General features: G+C 39.0%; 1 protein-coding gene across 1 annotated transcript in view; it reads left to right on the forward strand.

The window, feature by feature from the left end:
- CREB3L3 (cAMP responsive element binding protein 3 like 3) overlaps positions 1-22,461 on the forward strand; it is a 186,732-nt gene that overhangs the window by 158,679 nt on the left and 5,592 nt on the right. Inside the window, exons 5-8 of the mRNA XM_089694307.1 lie at positions 1,044-1,172; positions 1,864-1,970; positions 11,988-12,056; positions 13,452-13,536. Coding sequence (XP_089550433.1) covers positions 1,044-1,172; positions 1,864-1,970; positions 11,988-12,056; positions 13,452-13,536 — 390 coding nt within the window. The remainder of the gene's footprint in view (positions 1-1,043; positions 1,173-1,863; positions 1,971-11,987; positions 12,057-13,451; positions 13,537-22,461) is intronic.

Here is a 22,461-nt window from a genome sequence, read left to right on the forward strand (position 1 = left end):
CTGGTCATTGAGGTTCCATGCTGAAAATGACTGCAGTGATGAGAGGACTCTTGACCACCAACATTCCTTATTGCTTGTTCAGTGGTATTGTGCTGCCTCTTTTTCAGATTGGCTTGGGCCATTTCTATTAGAAGCACCCCATTCCAAATTTTGGAATAAAAAAAAACAGTTATAGAGCATTTCACTCAAAGACCAAAGTGCTCCAACATCCAGCAGGACTGGATTTAGTACTACTGGTCAGTAGGATAGTTAGGGATTGTTCACCTGAGATAAACCATAACAGTCCTTTAACCCCTTAGTGACTGAGGGTAACACAAATGTTAAAGCCTGAACACAATGTTTCAACTTTGACATGTGTTAGTAAAACTGTACGTATTATCGTGACTACTTTGGTGGATTATACTTTACTTTTTTCAGGAAAAATTGGGCTTTCTTTTGGTTGTAAATGGTAATGGATATCTCCTGATTTTTTTTATTATCATAATTATATATTTTTTTACATTTAGCTGTATATTTCTCGCTACTATCATGATCTACCACCAAAAATAAATTCTCCTGCTTCTAACAATCACAACAATACCACATGTGTATATTTGTTGTTTGTACCCGTAGTACAGTCCAGAATCAATAGTGCGCATATTCTAGGTGGAAATCTTAATAAATGAGAAGTCTGTGTTCAAGGGCTTCCAGGGTGTTTAGGGAGAAATCTAATACATTTCATTATAATACCCCCTCTTTGGAGAGAGAGATAACCAAACTGTGAAGCAATCAAATTACCACTATATGCCGAGAAACAAAACTTTTAGCATGTCACCACAAGCATCAAAAGACATTTAACATTATTTAAAATCACATTGGTTATGCATGGCTGACATATACACATACAGTACGTCCAGTGGTCTTCAATCCCATTGGGACATTCTAACTTGTATGTCCACCTTACATTTCTTTTCAAAAAGAAGGCAAACCTTATAGCATCCTATTTAAATCTAAAAATTCTTATGTATTACTTGTTTGTAATTCTGTTATTTTATTAAAAACAGCAAGCCTCCACCGTACCACAAAATGGTCGTAATACTGGAACTTGTGGAGAATTAGTGTTGACTGAAGATGAAAGGAAACTTCTTTCAAAGGAAGGAGTAGTATTGCCCACTCAGCTGCCACTGACAAAGGTAATTTTAAAAGCCTCAACATATTTGAACTGCTTTAAACATTAATGAATAACATACAGCTTATGTTCACCAATATTTGGCATCTATTAACAATTTACAGGTATGGCTTTACACCAAACAAAAATTCCTTGTACTTTGCATCCAACTGTTACATGACATCCATACTTGCTTACTGTCCATCAGTAGTTGAACATTAGAAAAGAAGTAAACATTAAAATCTTCTCTGCCAGCAGTTTGCATAGTTGGTGATCAGCTATGGTTCGTCCAAAAATTAAAGTTTTGGTAAAGTCACTCTCTATGAACATTCTAAGCACTTTCAAAGCAAATAGCAAAGAAACTGCTGCCAGTTATAAATGGGAGCTGGCCATGCGCTTTTAATTTTTTTCCCTTCAATTCTAACATGCGGAAGGATGAATCCTGGGCTACTGGAATTATTACAGGTGCTAGCAGCGGTTGTGAGAATACCCAAACAATGGCTGTATCATATTCAGTTCAGTTATAGGATGTTGGGTGGAAAAGGGTAAAGAGAGCTATCCATTTAGCAAATTTCATCAGAAACCGTCCCAAATCGACAGTGTATGGCCAACTTTAGTCAAAGTTCCTGTATTTAGCGTATGCGGTCTCATTACACAATAGCTCTGCACTGTTATGCAAATGATTATAACCTCTTGGATTTTACATATTTCAACAGCATGAAGAACGTGTTCTTAAAAGAATTCGTCGCAAAATTCGCAATAAACAATCAGCTCAAGAAAGTAGAAAAAAGAAGAAGGAGTATATGGATGGATTGGAGATAAGGTATGACTATAAATCATGTAAAGTGGAAAATCAAAACAATATTACTATTCTGTTTCATTTTTATTATTTTGAATAAGTAGTCATTGACATCGTCACCTCTGATGTCGCCAGTTGGGTGTGGTGAAGCCAATTAGGTTGGCAAGGGTAATGGAGACTTGTGCAGCCTGTAGCATTGCTTATTAATGATAGTATAATTATTAGGACTAAGCTACATGGACTGAGTCCTGTTGTCTTGCAAAAGGATCCTTGCCTCAAACCAAAGTCTCCCCTTTGTTTTGGATGAATATCTGATTGCAAAACGTTGCGGGAATAAAAACAGACAGCTGCTAATGGATAACAAATGCCATGCCTCAAAAATGCTTGCATACTTTGAATGTTTCTTGTTTGCCTTATTACTATTAATTATTATTATTATAATATTATTTTGAGAACCTTTCAACTTTATTTGGCAAAGGTAAATATGGAATCTACAGAATGAAGAATCTGGTTCGATACTTTGTGCACTGGCCATTGACCATCTACTGAAAGCTTAGAATAAGAGGTGAACAAGAAATATTTGAGCTTCTGTGACTTTGATTCAAATTTGCACCTTTGAAAAGCACCATGGGCTGGTGATTACTGTCCTGATGCTATTGCCATTAGCAAGAGTGATAAGATTCAAATTTGTCTAACTGAATTTGAGGGAAATTCACAGGATTCATGTCAGCCTTGAACTGGCAATTTTGACCAAATTCCTGCTCAGAAAATTTTGATGATCACTTTATAAACCAACCCCTCACTATAAAAGGGTGAGCTGAGAACAACAGTCAATGTGTTGGAGTTGCTGTAATGAAGAGACAGGAGAGCTGATAAACTGCATAGGGAGAAAATATGTGAATCCGTTTACAGAGTGTGCTTGAGCTGTGAATTGCAGTGTCGGGGTACATGGCCTTGTATGTCCTTCCCTCAGATCTTAACAGCCATCTGAAGCAAGGGTCTTCAAATGTTCTAAACAAAGGGCCAGTTTACTGACCTTCAGATTATGGGGGGGCTGGACAGACTGACGCCAGTAGGACTACAAAATGCCCCAGCATCGGTAGGAGTAAACAATGCCTCTGGCTTGCAGAAAGCGGGAGTAAAAAAATGTTTAATTGTGCCCCATCATTAGTGGTTCCCTCTCGTTATTGTCAGTGGAGGGAATTGTGTGGGAGGAATAGCGTTCCATCATTTAGATCAATGGGAAGAATAATTTTCCATAATTGGGCACCTGTGGGAGGAATTATGCCGCACTGTTGGTGTCAGGGGAAGGAATGGTGCCTCATTGTTGATGTCAGGAGAGGGAATAATGCCTCATATCAGTAGGATGAATATTGCACCAAGGGCAGAGTAAATGTAAGCAAAGGGCTACATCTGGCATGTGGATACAGTTGGAGATCACTGATCTTAAAGCTTTTAAATGACAGTCTAAACAGGTCATAATTGAGTTACTGTGTGATGCAAAAGCCACATAAATTAAAAAATACATTTTATTTATTTCCTTTGAGCTGTCAAATTCTACTTCTTTTGTGTCTCACTTACTCCTCCCAAACACTGCAGGCAGACTCTGTCAGCAGCACAGTAAGTTAATCCAGAAAGTGGTGTGCAGGGCTGTTTGACAAGCCACAGGCTTGTGAACTATCAGTGACAATGATTAACAATGTCACCCTGAAACATCTTCTTCCCACTGTTCTGCAGGCAGACAGAGCCTACATAAGCAACAGTTCTGCTTTGAATTCATTAGCAGTACAGCAGCATTGTTCCTCCATCACAAGAGGTTACATAAGGTGGACTTCACTGGCAAGATCAATACGTATTTATTGCAGAGGAACCCAGAAAAATTGAAAGTGTGGATGCACCTTCAATTAGAGTGGAACTACAGCCATAGAGATGTTTGTATGTTCTGATGAGTAAATAAATGTTGTCTTTCCTCAGTTGTAAATTGCTGAACTGCTTCACAGTAATTTAAAACTACACCCTGTTCCAAATTATTATGCAAATTCTATTTAAGTGTCACAAAGATTAAATATTTTGTTTTTCAGTTTAACTCATGGATGGCATTGTGTGTCAGGGCTCTTTTGATCACTAAAAACAATTGCGGACACCTGTGATAATTAGATTGGCAGGTGAGCCCAATTTAAGGAAAAACTACTAAAGAAGGGTGTTCCACATTATTAAGCAGAGCACCATTTTCAAGCAATATGATGAAGAAAAAGGATCTCTCTGCTGCCGAAAAAAGTGAAATAGTTCAATGCCTTGGATGAGGTATGAAAACATTAGATATTTCACGAAAACTTAAGCGTGATCATCGCACTATTAAGAGATTTGTGGCTGATTCCAAGCACAGATGGGTTCGTGCAGATAAAGGCACATTGAGGAAGATTTCTGCCAGATCCATGCATCGGATCAAGAGAGCAGCTGCTAAAATACCATTACATAGCAGCAAACAGATATTTGAAGCTGCTGGTGCCTCTGGAGTCCCAAGGACATCAAGGTGTAGAGTCCTCCAGAGTCTTGCAACTGTGCATAAACCTATTCGGCCACCACTAACCAATGCTCACAAGCTGAAAAGGCTGCATTGGGCAGAAAAATACATGAAGACTAATTTGCAAACAGTCCTGTTTACTGATGAATGCCGTGCAACCCTGGATGGTCCAGATGGATGGAGTAGTGGATGGTTGGTGAACGGCCACCCTGTTCCCACAAGGCTGCGACGTCAGCAAGGCGGTGGTGGAGTCATGTTTTGGGCCGGAATCATGGGAACAGAGCTGGTCGGGCCCCTTTAGGGTCTCCGAAGGTGTAAAGATGACCTCTGCAAAGTATGTGGAGTTTATGACTGACCACTTTCTTCCCTGGTACAGAAGGAAGGACTATGCTTTCCGTAATAAAATCTTCTTCATGCATGACAATGCACCATCTCATGCTGCAAAGAATACCTCTGCATCAATGGCTGCTATGGGGATAAAAGGAGAGAAAGTCAGGGTGTGACCTCCAGCCTCCCCTGACCTCAATCCTATTGAGAACCTTTGGAGCATCCTCAAGCAAAAGATCTATGAGGGTGGGAGGCAGTTTACATCCAAACAGCAGCTCTGGGAGGCTATTCTGACATCTTGCAAACAAATTCAAGCAGAAACTGTCCAAAAACTCACAAGTTCAATGGATGCAAGACGTGTGAAGCTGCTATCAAATAAGGGGTCCTATGTTAAAATGTAACGTGACCTGTTAAAATGTTTAAAAAGTTAAAATGTTGTTAAAAGTTTGATTGAAATAGCTTTTGATTTCAGTAAATATGCTGCAAACACAACAAATGACAATTTTCAGTTCCTTACAACCTATAAAGTGTTTTGAAACTTCATGTGCGTAATAATTTGGAACAGTGCATTGTAAGTTTTTTATGTTTAAAAAAAATACTGTTATTAGGAGGTTTGTTCAATAAAATTTGAATTGTACTCTTAATAGTTGATAACATGAGAACTATGCTGACTGTTATTTACATCAATTATTTAGGTAAATGAGAAAAATATCATTTGCATAATAATTTGGAACAGGGTGCAATACTCTCTATTGTCCATTGAGGGATACACCTTGATGATAAGCAGCCTAGGTTATACTGCTGCTTTTAGGAGAAATGGGTACGATGCACATCGAAAGCTGGAGAGAAGCCAATGTAAGCCCCCCCACACACACATCACATCTGCTCAGTTACACTTAGTGTCCTTGTGAAACTGGATGTTTCCTTCCTTTCTGCTATATTTTCCACTTGAATAAGAAGATTTTCTACTATCCACAGCTACTGGTAGATTCAGGCCAGATATTGGAAATCCTGGAAGTTTCTCCAATTAGTCAACAAGCACAGGTTTTCCCAGTCCTAAGGTTGGCAGTGACAACCAATATGTGTTCCACTTAGCACAGGACTCTACTATTCAGTACAGCCAATTTACCTGGGTATTTCTTGCCAAGTTATCAGGACCAGAGCTGTTGCAGTTCTCCTGTCCCTATTTCTAAAGACTCAATAATTGTGAGTGGCTAGCAGGCTATATGGTGTGCCAAGGATTTTTTTTCTCCCTGTGGCTCTATGACTAGGCTGTATCTGGTTAAGCTCTTGGGTGGATAGGAGCTAAGCTCTTTGTGTAAATAGATTTCTCCCTCCCCTTTACTTGCTATATACCTTTTTGTAGGTTTATAATTATTTATGGAGAAAGCCTTTTTATTCAGTCTCCGGTTGACAAAGGAGGAGTATACACTTCTGTTTTACTCTGGAAGATGGGTAATTGTTCCCCAACTGCCATTTTACATTTCTTGGCTCTTTGTTATCCCTCTGCTTTTAAGGGGCAGTGTGCAAGACTACATGCACTGATTTTCTTCGTGGTACTTCCACAATCTCTTCTTAACCATTTGCCGCCCGGCCAATGGCCGTTTGGCGGCTTGAAAAGCGCTGCAGCTTTCCGGGTGCACGCCATTTGTCGTGCTCCCGCACATGCGCGGTTTGCGCGGTTGCAGAGCGACGCAGCAGTGCGATCTGTCACCGCCCGTGCACCTTGGACACGGCCGATGACAGATCCGAGTACCGGCTCCCGTTGCCGGTACCATGTGACCTGCTGTGACCAATCACAGCAGGTCACATGACAGTTGTATACAATGGATGGCTTCATTCATGATGCCATCCATTGTATACTAGTGCCTAGCTGTGAATGGTCACAGCTAATCACATGCACATGTCATGTGATTAGCTGTGACCAAATCACAGCTAAGCACAAAAAAAAAAAAAAAAAAGCTGAATGAATCGATTTCATTCAGGTAAATGCTTGCTTATAGCAAAGTAATTCTTTGCTATAAGCAAATTGTGTAAAAAAAAAAAATACTGATCACTTCCCCAAAGTAGAACAGTGTTACTATGGTAACATTGTACTACTTTGGTCATAGTAAAATATGAAAAAAAATCTTAAAAAAAAATAAAAAAAAATGTAATAAAAAATTAAATATAGTAAAAAAATTTAAAAAAAAAATAAAAAAAAAATATTTTTTTTTTTCATACTGTCACCAGTCAGTGTCGCTGTTCACCGCCATGCCAGTTATATGATGACGCTGTACTGCACTGGTGACAGTATGTAAAAAAAAAAATAGTGAAAATAATTTTTTTAATTTTTTCATTTTCCGAAAAATTATGACAAAAAAATACAACTTCAAAAAACTCGCCATGCCTCTTATGAAGTACGTTGGACTGTCTACTCTGCAAAAAGGGGTCATTTGGGGATATCTGTACTATTCTGACATTCGTGGACCTCAAGAAATTAGATTGGCTGTCAGTACTTCAGGATTGATCAATATTCAGATCTATACCATAGTTTGTGAACTCTATAACTTTCCTACAAACTAAAAAATACATCCTAATTTGGGTTAATTTCACCAAAGACATGTAGCAGAATACATCTTGGCCTAAATTTATGAAGAACAATTATTTATTTGTAAACTTTTATAACAGAAACAAAGAAAAATGTGGGGTTTTTTTCAAAATTTTTGGTCTTTTTTTGTTAATTTAGCAAAAAATAAAAACCCCAGCGGTGATTAAATACCACCAAAAGAAAGCTCTAGTTGTGTGAAGAAAATGATCAAATTTTAGTTTGGGTACAATGTTGTATGACCGCGCAATTGTCATTCAAAGTGTGAGACCGCTGAAACCTGAAAACTGGCCTGGGCAGGAAGGTGTAAAATTGCACGGTATTGAAACGGTTAAACATGCAACAACTGACTTGGAAACTTGTCTAGCACTATATGAAATGGCGGTAATTTTTTGGCTGAAGGTGACTCACTAAAGACCTCATTTGCACTTTGTGCAAACTCTAGCTTTGCACAGGAGAGCATTGCATTTGCTATGCTTTTAACAGATTCCAATCAGAACCACTTGCACCAGCAGCCAGCTCTTACTCCCCACTCTTATCCTAGGAATCTGTCACAGAGCTGTATATTATCTCTACGTCTGTCAGGAATTCTCCAGAAGACTCATTTTTAGATAATGAGTCCTTGCTTTCTTTTTAAGAGGAAGGACAGAGAGGGGAGGGCAATGGAATGAACAGTTGAAACAATAAGCATTCTTTTACAAAAATGAGCACTTCATGTTAACCTGCTGAAGACACTGTAATGCATAGGGAGGTTTGTGGCAAAAGTCAGTAAAGGTGAAGTAACTCTTTACAGACCCTACTTGCAATTTCTCGATCTACCTATTCTTTGGTGGGATCTGCCCTCTAATCTCGTTTTCTAAAATTTGACTGACTGCTCCAACTTGGCAACTGCTGATGTTGACATTCAATTTTACAATTGTGTTGACCAGATGAATTTTGCTTTAAACTTTATGTACAATATGGTGCTGGATCCTGGCTTGGTTATGTCTCAGGTAAACTTTTCTGTTTTGTATCTGTAGGGTATGTAGAATATTCACCATCAACAATGCAGGTCAACATGTTCCTATCCTGCATCAAAGTATTCCTTTTGTTCCTCCAAGTTAGGTACCAGTTTCCAGACCAACAGATCTTCTTTGACCCCCTCAGACTCAGGGGGGCACTAAACATCCTTGGCAAACCATGAAAACAAAACCTGGGGATAAATCCACCTTTGCATGAAGTTCTGGATCATCTGTCTGGTCATGGTTGTTAGCCTCAGGAAGAAGCAAAGCTTACAATAATCATCATAGCGTTATAAGCAATTCTTTGCTGGTACTTCTGTGCACCTCCTTCTGACCAGTCACATGGTGTTGCTTAAGTTGGACAATGCGGTTTACAACAATCATAAAGGGGCACTCAGAATGTTGCAGTGGTGACAGAGGTAGAACCGATCTTATGCTGACCAGAGTTTTAGGTTAAACTGATTCCATGGTAGGCATACACTCGCAGGCAATTTTTTTCAGTTGACATCTGGGCTGAGAAGAAAGAACTCTCTGTCCAAAGGTGTTTGATAACATATTGTATGTCTGCATTGGGGTACTCCAGATGTGGACTTGCCAGCAAGTCTTGATTCAACAAGAAACCTGATAGGTATGTTTTCAGGATGCAGGACCTGATGCCAGGCACAGCAGATGCTCTGGTAGCACCTATGCATTTATTTCCAGCACTTTGAGGTTTCCCCACAGTAAGAAATGTGGAATAGACTTAAGAACTAGTTCTGGTCACCTCAGTAGATAGTTTAAAAAAAATAGCTGGATGTATTTCTAAATGCACAAAATATACAATATACATATATATACATACATACATACATACATACACGCACACACTCTAGGAAACACATAAAATGGACCAGCATTGTTCAGATTATTTTTGCATTTGTACATGTTCTCCCTATGCTCTGTTAGTTAATCCCTTGAATAATGGACAGAACTGATCTTCAAAAGTTAATATATACATTTTTCCGCGCTATGGTTGACCTGAGATGCTTATAATGCAGCTGCTCTCACCAAGTAATATATCTTCCATTAGGGATATATAAAAACCTAATAGATTGATTACAAAGGTGTAGCACTATGATGCACCTTTCTTCTCTTTATGGCTGCTGCGATTCTAAAATATTGCATAAAACAGCTGCAACCCTGATAGCGGCCCAGGTCAGTTGACTGGTGACTTCTAGGCTATCCAGTCTGGCAAACTTCTGGTGTGCTCAGGGTGAGAGCTGCTGGGGGGGTCTGGATACAAAGACCTGGTATGGTGGAGAAGAGGAGAGAGGATCTGAGCAGTATTCCGAGGGGAAGGTGAATACTCATTGGAGCTATAGGATACAGCTATTCAGAAAGCACCATTAGACTTGCTTTTTGATACAGGAGGTCATGAATCTGTGGTGAGCATGGTCTTGAGGGGGAGAGCTTGTGATACTCAAGCACAAGTGCAGATACAGCACTCTATTATTGAGCACCTTCACATGGACTTTTTAAAACAGACACTTTTAAAATAGCTATAAAATTATATTAAATAAAATTGCTTGTGTTATGCTATATTTTGCCTTTTGCTATATTTATTCTAGGAAGATGATTTGTAGTATTGAATGTTTTTGGCATTTGAGCACAAATTAATTCTGTTTTTTTTTTTGCAAACCACAAGCAGTTTATTACTGTTATTGATTATGTTGCACATACTTACTTGTTTTTTGGAATATTTTGATTATATGGATCTTAGAGGGAGGGGTTTTAGAGGACTAAAGTTTCTGAGATTTGCATATTACAATATTTTTATAGCACTAGCACTTAATATGATTAGATTTATATGCACTTTTTGATGTTCATCTAGGGGGAGGTGTATTATAGTTCTGAACATAATTCATATTGTTTGCATTTATATTTTGGGTTTACACACATTTTAACATTACTAGTTTTTCACAGACACTGGTTAGAACCGCAGCAGCTATAAAGAGAAGGAGGGAGGTGCATTGTAGAGCTACACCTTTGAAATTGATCTTTGAAAGTTGATATTCATTAACTGTATTTGGGTTCACATTAAAACTCGCAATTGGCATATTTTATGATGAGTTCACTGAATGTTGGAGCGAATCAAACCTAGTCAGATTTGTTTATAATTATTTGTGGTTGATTTGATAAAAAGATGCATTTTTATTCTAGCAAGACTTTCACTTAAAAAGGCAAATCTGTCTTTATTTACCAAGATTAGATTTCATCATATTAATTCACCCTATTAATCACAAGGATTTTTACCCATTTTCAAAGGAGATTTATCAAGGGAAAAAATGTAATCAAACAACATACACCTAATCAAATGGGACAAGGAGTGGGCAGGAGGGGACGCTTCCCTGAGCACAGCTGAGCAAGGGGGCACAGAATGGACCCAGGGCAATAGACCCATTCTATGGCATGCATTAACAGTGGGGGAGGGGTGCAGTTCTACATCCTTGCCCTGAGCGCTAGATGAACCTGATGCACCTAATATCTGTTCTTTAATGGGCAAAGGCCTTTACTGCACTGTTTATCGGATTTATAACTAAGTTAAAGTGTTACTAAACCCACAACAGTATATGCAGTAAAGCATGCTTGTTATAGTCACTGTGGAACCTAAGGGGTTAATCCTCTGCATTGTGTAAAAAGGTTGTTTAATCCTGACTTATTTGCCCCTCCTCTTGTTCAAATGTCCAAACTGATAAGACAGACTGAACCCGTATCCCTTCTGCACATGCTCAGTTTAGTGTGTATTGCTAGAGAGGTTTATTTTTTCTTGGGAGAGTGCATGTGATCAGCACAGGGCCAATCAGCACTGGTCAGACAGAGGTCAGGGGTTCTACATCCTCCTGGAGCAGAAAGAAAACTGCTCCTACAAGCTTTAACCAGTGCTCAGCTAAAGTCGCCAGACTGCTTAAACTGCTGATGAGAAGAGGTATTTAGTAGTTTATATTTACTAAAATTATTGCATTTCCATGATCTATGTACTGTGGGAGACCAGATATAGTGAATGCAGGGTCCTGGGTAACACGTTAATGTTGATTCGCTGTTAAATCCAGCCTACATTTCCCCTCATACATTATTCTTAGTATTCTCTTGCTAAATTACTTTTTTGCCTAGGAGCTTAGAGTCTTTTGACTAAGGAGAGCAGTGCCGGGACAAGGTCATCCAGCGCCCAGGGCAAAGATGCCAAACTGCCCTCCTCCCCCGTTCATGATGTGCAAATTTAGGGAAACATACGCCCAGCAGTTACTCACTTGTCAAAATCACTGCCGCTCTTCCTACTCATGTCAGCCTTGTAACAGAAGGAAGGTGCCCCCATCCCTACAGTAAACCATTGTGCCAAGGGCAGCCGTCCTTCCCTCACACCCCTTGTCCTGACCATGATGGATACTGCTGAATAAAAACTATGAAATGTATTTATCTTTGTTTTCTGGTTTAACTTGATAGTTTACATGTATCACCTAGTTTTCTGATGTGTGCAAAAGTAGTACTTGGAATATGCAAATAGATCTTTTGTAGAGAGTTAAAGACAAAGACCAATAATTGATCATATTAACTATATTTCTCAGGATGTCTGCTTGCACAGCCCAAAATCAGGAACTTCAGCGTAAGGTTCTGCAGCTGGAGAAGCATAACATGTAAGTAAACAGTAAAAAAAAACTCCTGCAATGATCAGGGATGGATCTCCATGCACAAGAAAACAAAAACAAGGAGGTGGAGTTAGTCAAATTGTATAGCAAACTGTTTATTAAAAATAGCACATTTTAGATCTGGAATACCCAATGAACAGCATGCATTAGCCCAAAGCAACTTCACAAAGATGAAAACCAGCCAGAAGGAAGGTATCAGCAGGACATGCAGCAGATGGAAAGCCTGTAAACACTGATCCCAGTCACTGAACTGGTGGCTAATAAGCCAGAGCCAAGCAGTGATGTTGTGGGTGGGCAGGGCCAGGGCAGCTGTCAGATCAGGACCAATCATGTCCCTCTAGGGCAAGCCACTACGCAATTCTGGAGCTCTGCCCCCTTTGTCAAGTAGTTGCTGTTTTTCATAAAATGGTTTGCTATACAGTTTGACTAACTCCAATGCCCTGTCTTTGTTTTCTTGTCAGAAAACATGTAAGTGATTATCTGATAATGTTTCACATGGCCTATAGATTAACTGCCATTTGTATCTAGTTCTAAAACCAGATCATCTGTTGGTTTACTTTTCTGGACTTTTCCTGCCCTAGTAACTGTTGACTTTTTTCAATGTGATTTAAAGCCGAATTTCAGGAAAACAGTCAAAAACACAGGTGAAATACATATTCGGGAATTGCTTTACCTGTCAAAATTATTTGTAATAATGTCCATCCAGTCATAAGATTTACACAGACCTGTCACACAGCACAGTCCTGCTTGGCATAGCAGCAGACCTGATCTTTTATTGCTGCAGTTTAACTTACAGGTCTCATCACCATGCCAACTCTGACCTCTCCTTTTATCTATATTATTGTCTCCTTTTGCTGCATCTCTTTTCCAGAGTGAGCTGTGTTGTACAGGAACTTCAACTGGCTGATACCAGGTCAAATGAAAATACTTACGCTTCCTGCATTTTAAAATACATTTAAAGATGTATAAATAGTTACAGAACTGCATTAAACTGAGTTTTGTAACTGTCTGTAGTTCAGTTTAAGGCACACTAAAACAAAGAATGCAGTAACTTCTTATGAGAGCTTGAAATGCATCAAAATGATCAGTTCTTCTGAATGTTTACTAGTGGCGATGTGAAATATGTCTGTTCAAATGATCAAAGTTCTATATAAGTGATTACAATTATGTGGGTCCCATAGTTCCTAGTAGGTTAGTATTCAAGGTATTGGAGTACAGTGCTGTAAATGCGGTCTGAAATTAAAAAAAATTAACCAAAACTGAGATTTCTTTGAAATAAAGAGAAAAGCAAATTTGCATTTCATAGTGTGGCAAAGAGAAAAACGTAGTATATGATAATAACTTACAACATATTTATAATCTCTAATTTCTCTAACTGCCTAGATCCCTCCTTGAACAACTACGGAAACTTCAGGCACTGGTCTCCCTTTCTGCAGGAAAGGCAACTCAGACAAGCACCTGTGTAGCAGTTAGTATCAGTTTGTTCTACAAAATTTTCTATAAGTTTTAGCTTTCATTATTCTGTTGTTTTTAGAAGGAATTTTTCACACACATTTTCATAAGGGATGTATATATATATATATATATAGTGAAACACCTACACATATTTTCTAAATAATTTTAGACAATTGTCACATCAAATGTACAGAAGTAATGCCCAATGCATTTTTAACCACTATGGGCCCAGTCCAATTTTTTGCTAGAAAATTACTTAAAACTACCAAACAGTTATATGTTTTTTGAATGCTGAGGACCTGTAAACTAAAATGGTGGCAGTTACAATTCTTTATTTTGCATGATAGTTGCACAACTGCTTATCAAATCTACACCTGCGGGAAGAAAAATACTGAATTTAATTTTAGTGCACACAAATTTTTTGTAAAATATTAAAGATGGGGTCAGGTAGAGTAAATAGATACCAAACATCAAGCCATCAAATTGTACACCTGTGAAATGGCAAAAAACTATGGTACCCAAAATTGTTCATAGGCCAAATTATTAAAAGCCTTTACAGGTTATCATGTTGGAATTAATACTGAATAATGGCCCTAGAATAATTGCTCTCACTCTGATGTTCATGGTGATACCTAACATGTATAGCACAATCGCTGTTTATATACACATGTGCTCACGACGCGCTTTTGAACTCAAGCGTGTGCACAGAACAACAGGTTTCACAGTCAGTGGTCAGGCTCGGAGGTCATTAGCTACAACAGTGGCAAGGTTCACACAGAAACCAGCAGTATAGATGCACAAGTAGGCTCCCCCAAAGTGCAGAGTCTCAGCAATAGCCAGTCTTCACCAGAGCTACTGATGGTGGAGATGGGTTTCACTGCATGCTAGTACCAGGTTGTATTCCTTAGGATCACCACCAGGAGGTTTTGCAGGTAGGGATAAAGCATAAGCGTAGTCAGTAAATAAGTCAAAGTTCAGTAACAAGTGGGTTGTGGGTTTGGTTACATTTGGTAACATTGTGGGTTGGCTCTCGAGCAGAAGAAAAGTCGAGGAATAAGTTGTCAAAGATTAGTAAAGAGTGGTAATGGACATACAGACAGTAGCAGGAGCATAAGGAGCAAGATACTAGTTGGAGAAGAGCACAATAATCTGGCAAACAGGAAGTGCAAAGGCTTTGTTTAAATAGGAAGTTTATGGGAGGAACAAGCAGTCCAACATTTACCCAAAACAAAACAGAAAGTAAGGTTGTCCAAGGAATGAGGAAAGGAGCTGTTTAGCATCTCAGGTGGCACAGTAAGAAGTGCTACTGCCAGATACAAGAGAGGTCCTGGATTCATATCTGGGCCCTGACTACAAGGTTTCTTATAGCTTTTTTTATATTTTTATTTTATTTTGCTATTTGATAGCACTAGGCAGGTGACAGGTACTCTTTATGGAGACATGAAGGGTCTATTAGACCTCTTATGTCTCTCCTGCACTTCACCTTTGCTGATAAAGCACAGGATTGTGCTTGATTGGCTGTTTAACAAGCCCTTTCAGCTGGCATTCTGACAGCTCTCAAACCGAAATTGCTCAGTGATAAGTGCTTCCCTGCCTATTGATTGCGAAGAAGATCAAGGAACAGATGTTCCCTGCTCTGCTCCTGGTTACCAACTTGACAGCATTTCCCAGTGGAGGAGCCACCTGGATTACTTTATCTGACAAGCTGGGAGTTTGCTGAAAAAGACATTAAAGTGGTAATAAATGGCAAACAAACGAAACCAGCGCTCAAATCTTCATGCAGACTTAAAGGAATTCAAAATGGCAAACGAAGAGGTGCTGCCCTTTAAAGATCGGGAAATCTGGATGCTAATGAACAAAGAACAAAAAAGGGCACACTCTCATTGTGCATTACCGTGGTATACACCGTGTTTATTGTGTAATCAAATAGATGTATACTCACAAAACCAAAGGATATTAAAAGCAGTGTGAATGGTCTGCAATGGCAGTCAATGCAACGCTGTGCCCCAATAGGGGATAAGCTGACGCATTTTGAGAGCTCTGCGGAAGGGGGTTCATCTCCCGAAATGCGTCAGCTTATTACCAATTGGGGCAAAGCATTGCATTGACTGCCATTGCAGACTATTCACACTGCTTTTAATATCCTTTGATTTTGTGAGTATACATCTATTTGATTACACAATAACACGGTGTATACCAAGGGTAAAATGCCTTGTTTCCAGTGATGTCTGTTCATGCTTCAGCAATAAAAAAGTACAGCATGCATTGATTTTTTTTTTCAGCGAGCCACTGCATCATGGCAGTAAATATAACTGGCCGATGTGAATGAACCCTAAAGACCACAACCATGACTCTAAAGTTGGGTTTTAGTTTATAACAATTTAGAAGCATCAACAGTTAGTTTATATTCGATGGCAAAGGGACTTTCAAGATTTTGTTGTAAATGAAAGTAATAGGAAAAATTTAAAGTGACACCGATTCAAAGTACAACTAAACTCTCCTATCATTTACTGCCTAAGAAGCTGCGATCTTAGCCTCTGATCTGCAGTAGCCTTGGTGCTGCACATGTGATCATTGGTAACACCAGCCATTTGATGGCTTGGCAGTTCAGTGGAGAACACAAGCAACTGTGACAGTTATCATTCATGGCATACCTCAAATAAAAGTCTTTAGGGAAACAGATAAATCGATGGGTTTAGTTCTGCTTTAACCGATTCCAAAAACAGTTTCATTCAACGCATAATGGTGGAAACCTCCTGCGCTTCAACCTAAAAAAACCTTTGTCTAGTCTAAATAACAGAAGCTGCTAGCATCCAATCAGCCCTGAGGAAGTCACGTGACTTGAGTGATGTAACGTGTAGGCATGGTGACGCACTTCCGGCGCGGACTCCATCTTGATGCACCCAAATTGAATACTCATGCAGATACACCCAGAACATGAGCTTCTGAAATGCTGTTTGCCTAAGGATCAAAATGTGAGTGCAATATTTGGATTTCTGTACTTTTATCAAGTTTAATAAAAGGTATTACACTATAGGAGGTTCTATCTATTTCTTTTGAGATATTGGCTCTTACCATATGCGTTACCTGGCAAGGATTCTGCTACTTATATGTACATTCCTGGGAGTGAGATTGCTGAGGGGAGAGATATCCAGGAGTAGAGGAATCATGTGCATGGAGGATCTGTGGCAGTGAACCAAAAGTGTTTTGACCCCTTGAAGTGTTTTGACCCCTTGAGGGTCAAAGCAAGAAGGTGAGCGGCCAATCTGGCTTTTGACAGATACCCTTATGTGATTTCTCATGTGAACCATCCACGTGCACGAGCACAGTGCCACAATTTGGACTTTTTTCACTAGTTTTCCACTTTATTTGGAGTCATGCGTTTTTCATAATATAGGTTTACATTTGTTCATAGTATTGATTGTGTTTGATTTACATATATATTGATTGTATATGAAAACACTTTTTTGGGATTTGGATATTTTATTTCTACATGTTTATGCACATTTTGCACTTTTCATGCATTTTCTTGCGTTTAGTTTTGCACTTTTTCGTTCGTTTTCTTGAGTTTAATTTTGGAGGTATCACTATTTAGTCTGATTTGGGCTAAGTTTATATATTTTTTGCTTGATTTGTTTACACCATCACTTTGGATTCTAACTTTGGTTGTCTGCACAATTATACCATACGATCAGTATTGGTAAATCTGAAATTACCATCTTTTGAGTGGTTGAACATTCACTGTGTAAACTTTGGATCCATATAGGATCAGTTCACTTATTATAGATCCCTGGAGGATCAGGTCACTGTTTATGGTTTTGTTGCACATTGTGTCACCTTTATACACTTTTTCATTTATATGTTCATTTATATAGTATTAATATCAATATTATCATCAGAGTAGCGCTGCATCACTTCCGTATTTTCATTCAACGCATGCCTATGATATTAACTGTCACAGTTGCTAGTGCGTTTTTTGTCAGCTCACAAATTTTCAAGCCCTCTAATGGCTGATGTCCTAGCTGATCATATGTGTGGCACCATGGCAACTGCAGATCAACACAAAAGCTAAGATGGCACTGTCCTTGGTTAAAAGGGTAGGAGGGTTTAGTTTCAGTGTCCATGAAAAAATTTCATTAGGCATTATAAAATCATTATTACCACAAACAAACCCAACACAGATTACAAAATTTGTACTACATCTGTTTTCCCTCAGCGTGGGTGCAGCACAGTGTACCTGTGGTTTTCATGTACAACTATAAACAGAATATGTAGTCATGGACTTTCTATGGACATATAGAACAGAAACTGAGTACCGTAAAAACAATTTTATTATGTACCATTAAAAATCTATTGATAGATTGATTTGAACAGAGTTTGTTTCTAAGATACTTATCAAGAGCCCCCTCTTTGGAATATACAGTGGGGAAGCTGCGCCTAATGACAACTGTATAAAAGACACCGGTCCACAGAATCTCTTTCTTCCATTCAAACTTCACCACAATGGGCCAGACCAAAGAGCTGTCAAAGGACCAACCCTCTGAGATGTGTGCAAGACCATTGGCTGTTTACTGAATGTAGCTGAATTTCCCACCCCAGAGGCAGTGGCTTCACCTTGGTTTACTCATTTGCACCTCTATGGGCAACATGCACATGCTATGAATTCCATTCCACCCTACTGGTTGATATTACTCTATTAAGGATTAGGAGTGGGTTCCAGCGTACTGGTTCTGTTTCATGTTCTCCTGAAGAAAGATTCCTGATATACATTGAGTTAACATGTGAACTGTAATCAGAATCTTTGCATGTTGTGAACCCCTCTGTGGAGAGTAATTTTTAATATTGTATAATAGATTTTTACTGGTACATAATAAAGTTTTTACAGTACTCAGCTTCCCTTCTATATGTCCACACAAGGTCAATGAGAACATATGCTGTTTATAGTTGTACATGACTTGCCGGGATGTGGACATATAGCACACACAGTCTGGGTTTCTCTCCTGCTATAGATGCCCACAGTTTTCATATTGGTTCACTGTGCTTTTCAATAGACTTGTAATGCACTGCTCAAAAAAATTAAAGGAAGACTTTGAAAACATATCAGCTCTTAATGGGGAAAAATATCAGGCTGGATATCTATACTGATATGGACTGGGTAATGCCCCATTGTTTGATATCCCAGAGGTGTTCTATTGAATTTAGGTCAGGCGAGCATAGAGGCCATTCAATGTTATCAATTCCTTCATCCTCCAGGAACTGTCTGCATACTCTTGCCACATGAGGTCAGGCATTGTCGTGCACCAGGAGGAACCCATGACCAACTGCACCACCGTAGGATCTGACAATGTGTCCAAGGATTTCATCCTGAAACCGAATGGCAGTCAGGGTGCCATTGTCCAGCCTGTAGAGGTCCATGGATATGCCTCCCTAGATCATCATTGACCCACCATCAAAACGGTCATGTTGAACGATGTTACAGGCAGCATAACGTTCTCCACGGCTTCTCCAGACCCTTTCCTGTCTGTCACATGCTCAGGGTGAACCTGCTCTCATCTGTGAAAAGCACAGGGCACCAGTGGCGGACCTGCCAATTCTGGTGTTCAATGGTAAATGTCAATCGAGCTCTATGGTACTGGACAGTGAGCACAGGGCCCACTAAAGAACGTTGGGGCCTCAGGCTACCCGCATGAAGTCTGTTTCTGATTGGTCAGAGACATTCACACCAATGGCCTGCTGGAGGTCATTTTGTATGGCTCTGGCAGTGCTCATCCTGTTCCCCCTTGCACAAAGGAGCAGATACCGGTCCTACTGATGAGTTAAGGACCTCCTACAGCCCTGTCCTGCTCTCCTAGAGTATCTGCCTGTCTCCTGGAATCTCCTCCATGCTCTTGAGACAGCAAATCTTCTGGCAATGGCACGGATTGATGTGCCATCCTGGAGGAGTTGAACTGCCTGTACAACCTCTGTAGGGTCCAGGTATCGCCTCATGCTACCAGTAGTGACACTGACCCTGCAAAACTAGTGAAAAACAGTCAGAAATAAAGTAGTAGGGAAAAAATGTCAGTAGCCTCTACCTGTAAAACCATTCCTGTTTTGGGGGTCGTCTCATTGTTGCCCATCTAGCACCTGTTGTTAATTTCATTAACACCAAAGCACCTGAAACTGATTAACAACCCCCTCTGCTACTTAACTAACCAGATCAATATCCCAGGAGTTTCATTGACTTGATGCTATACTCTGATTAAAAAGTGTTCCTTAAATTTGTTTCGGGGCCACGTACCCACACCCACACATTTGTGAGATTGGAAGCAGCAGTTTTGCCCATTGAGCCGCTGCATCCCAATTGACATGAATAAGACTGCCTGCACAGGGATGCACAGAATACCTAGGCAGGCAAACACAGCCCTCCAGGTATATACCAGGGGCGGACTGACCATTTGGAAACTCGGGCACTACCCGAAGGCCCGGGGTCAGTAGGGGGCCCCATGAGATGCCCCTGGTACCTTTTTCATAGGTTTTTTTGAGTTTGGGCAAGGACACAGGGGCCGCATGATCCCCTATTGCCCGGGGGCCCCATGAGTTGTCAGTCCACCCCTGGTATATACACTTTAGTATGCCTCATGTGAACGAGACCTTAGTAGCAATTTAGCAGGAATTTTGTAAGTTATGTTGTTTATGTGCACTAATAATAATTGTAATTTTAGTGAAAATAACAGGTTAATAAACATTTGCGCAACTATTGCGGGGCCTAAAAAATTCGGTAGCACTTTTTGTTTTCTTTATTTTACAGGTCATGTGCTTTCAGAATATGTATGGTTTGGGGGGTCTTTCACAAATTTTGAAAGTTGTAAGTGAAAAATGATAACCTTCAGATTTTGAGTAAATTGTTTTTATTTGTAAATTGTTTTTATTGTTTTGCACGCCTTCGGTTTTCACCATTTCATAAAATGGTGCAATTTAACGTTTATAAATATTTATTATTTATTAACTCAATACAGTTTTAGATTTTATATTTAATAGCAATTTATCAGGAATTTTGTAAGTTTTGCCATGTACTGTATGTATCCACTAATGATTTTAGTGTATTTTTAGCAAAAATAGCGAATTTTTAAACATTTTCACAGAGATACCAGGGCCTAAAAAATAATTTGCATCTTTTTTTTATTGTGCTGGTCATGTGCTTCCAGAAAATGTATGGGTTGCAAACTCTGAAAGCTGCAAGGTAAAAATAAAAAAACAATGGGAAAAAAAAATCACACAAAAATTGTCTGGCCACCTGAGTTTAAAAATGAAGAATATATTTTTTAAAATATATTCTTCAGATTTTTTTTATATATAAAAAAGTAATTTTAACATATATTTTTACATATATTTGTAAATGCATTTCAAAAATGTAGATTTGTATTTTTAAAGACATGCAGTATATTTGAAATGTATTTTTAAAAATATTTTTCATATATTTTGTACTAAAAACACATTTCAACATACAGTATATATACCGATATGAAAAACAATATATTTTAAAAATATTCTTCCCAAATATAATGACATATATTTGAAATGCTACAATTTTGGCCATATTCAATATATTTAAAAATATATTTCAATTAATATATATATATATATATATAAATATATTTCAAATATATTTTTCTTTCATATCGGTAGGAACACCACAGTAGTGCAGTATCTTTGTAGTTTTTCACCTGCATCAACCAGAGCCTGGATTAAGGTGCCCTTTAATGACACAGAGAATAGCTGCGATTCAGAGGATAGCAGCTATTCTCTGATCATTCACAGTTTATAACACTCAGGAAAACATGTTCAGCCCTTCACTGGAGATCTGTTTTCTCCCTCCAGATTCTCCAGCCCAGAGCTGGAGAATCGGAGGGACCGCAAACTAAGCAGAGATAATTTACCTCTGTTTAGTAAACTGATCTTTTACTGTAATCTCGAGAGATTATAGTAAAATCAGCCGTTTTCCAGCGTTTGGAGACCGTTCTCCCTTCGTTTGGAGAACTGATCTACATATGCTTCATAAACGGCATTCACAGGAGAACTGTGTTCTCCGAGAATGCCGGAGAACTGAGCAGCAATATATTACTGCTGGTTCATAAACGGACACCTATGTTTGGCTCATCCATAGTCACATCTTCCAGCACTTTCTTAGGCTACTTTCACACTGATCCATAGTAAAAACGCATTTTGCTGCATTTTTACCACGTTTGTGGTGCGTTTTTTTTTTTGCAGGACATGTGAATCAAAAACCATACTAAAACACAATGCAGGTGCATTTTTTATGTGTTTTTGCTGCCTTTTCCATTAATTTCAATGGGGAGGTGTGCTTTTAGTACAGTTTTTTTTATCAAACCAAGTCTGCACTAAAATGCAGCAAACAGGATTTTAAAAAATGCAGCAGACCCGCAATGGATCAATGTGAAGCGTTCCATAGGATTACATTGTCACATGGATCAGTGTGAAAGCAGCCTTGTCCGCTTAGTTCCCTCACTGGAAACAGACAGTAACGGCAAATGGGAACATCTAAGTATTTCATTATAAAGTATGCTTTATCCAAATTTGGATGCAAAAGTGTAAATACCTAATTTAATATTCTGCATTGCGTATGTTGAAGTGGTTTGTTTAAATGTGTGATGTATGGTGCAGGTCTCATATGCAGGTACCTTTGCATGACCTGCATACGGTCAAATTTAAGGGACCATAATAGATAAGCCAGTATCTTCTTCATACATATCAGGCTGCATGAAAAGTAGTAAACCAGTTATTTAATTTTTTCCTCTGCTCCCTATGCTGTGACGCATGCAGTTGACTTTTCATCTCTCAACAATGTAATTAGTTCTACAGAAGCTGGATAATTTTTTTTCATTGTTTTTTTTTTTTTGGAGAGAAGGGCACTATGTGGTTGATTTACTAAAACTGG

Source organism: Staurois parvus, unplaced genomic scaffold, assembly GCF_062004578.1.
Source record: "Staurois parvus isolate SC_StPar_1 unplaced genomic scaffold, SC_StPar_1.0 ptg000659l, whole genome shotgun sequence".
NCBI classification, from domain to species: domain Eukaryota; kingdom Metazoa; phylum Chordata; class Amphibia; order Anura; family Ranidae; genus Staurois; species Staurois parvus.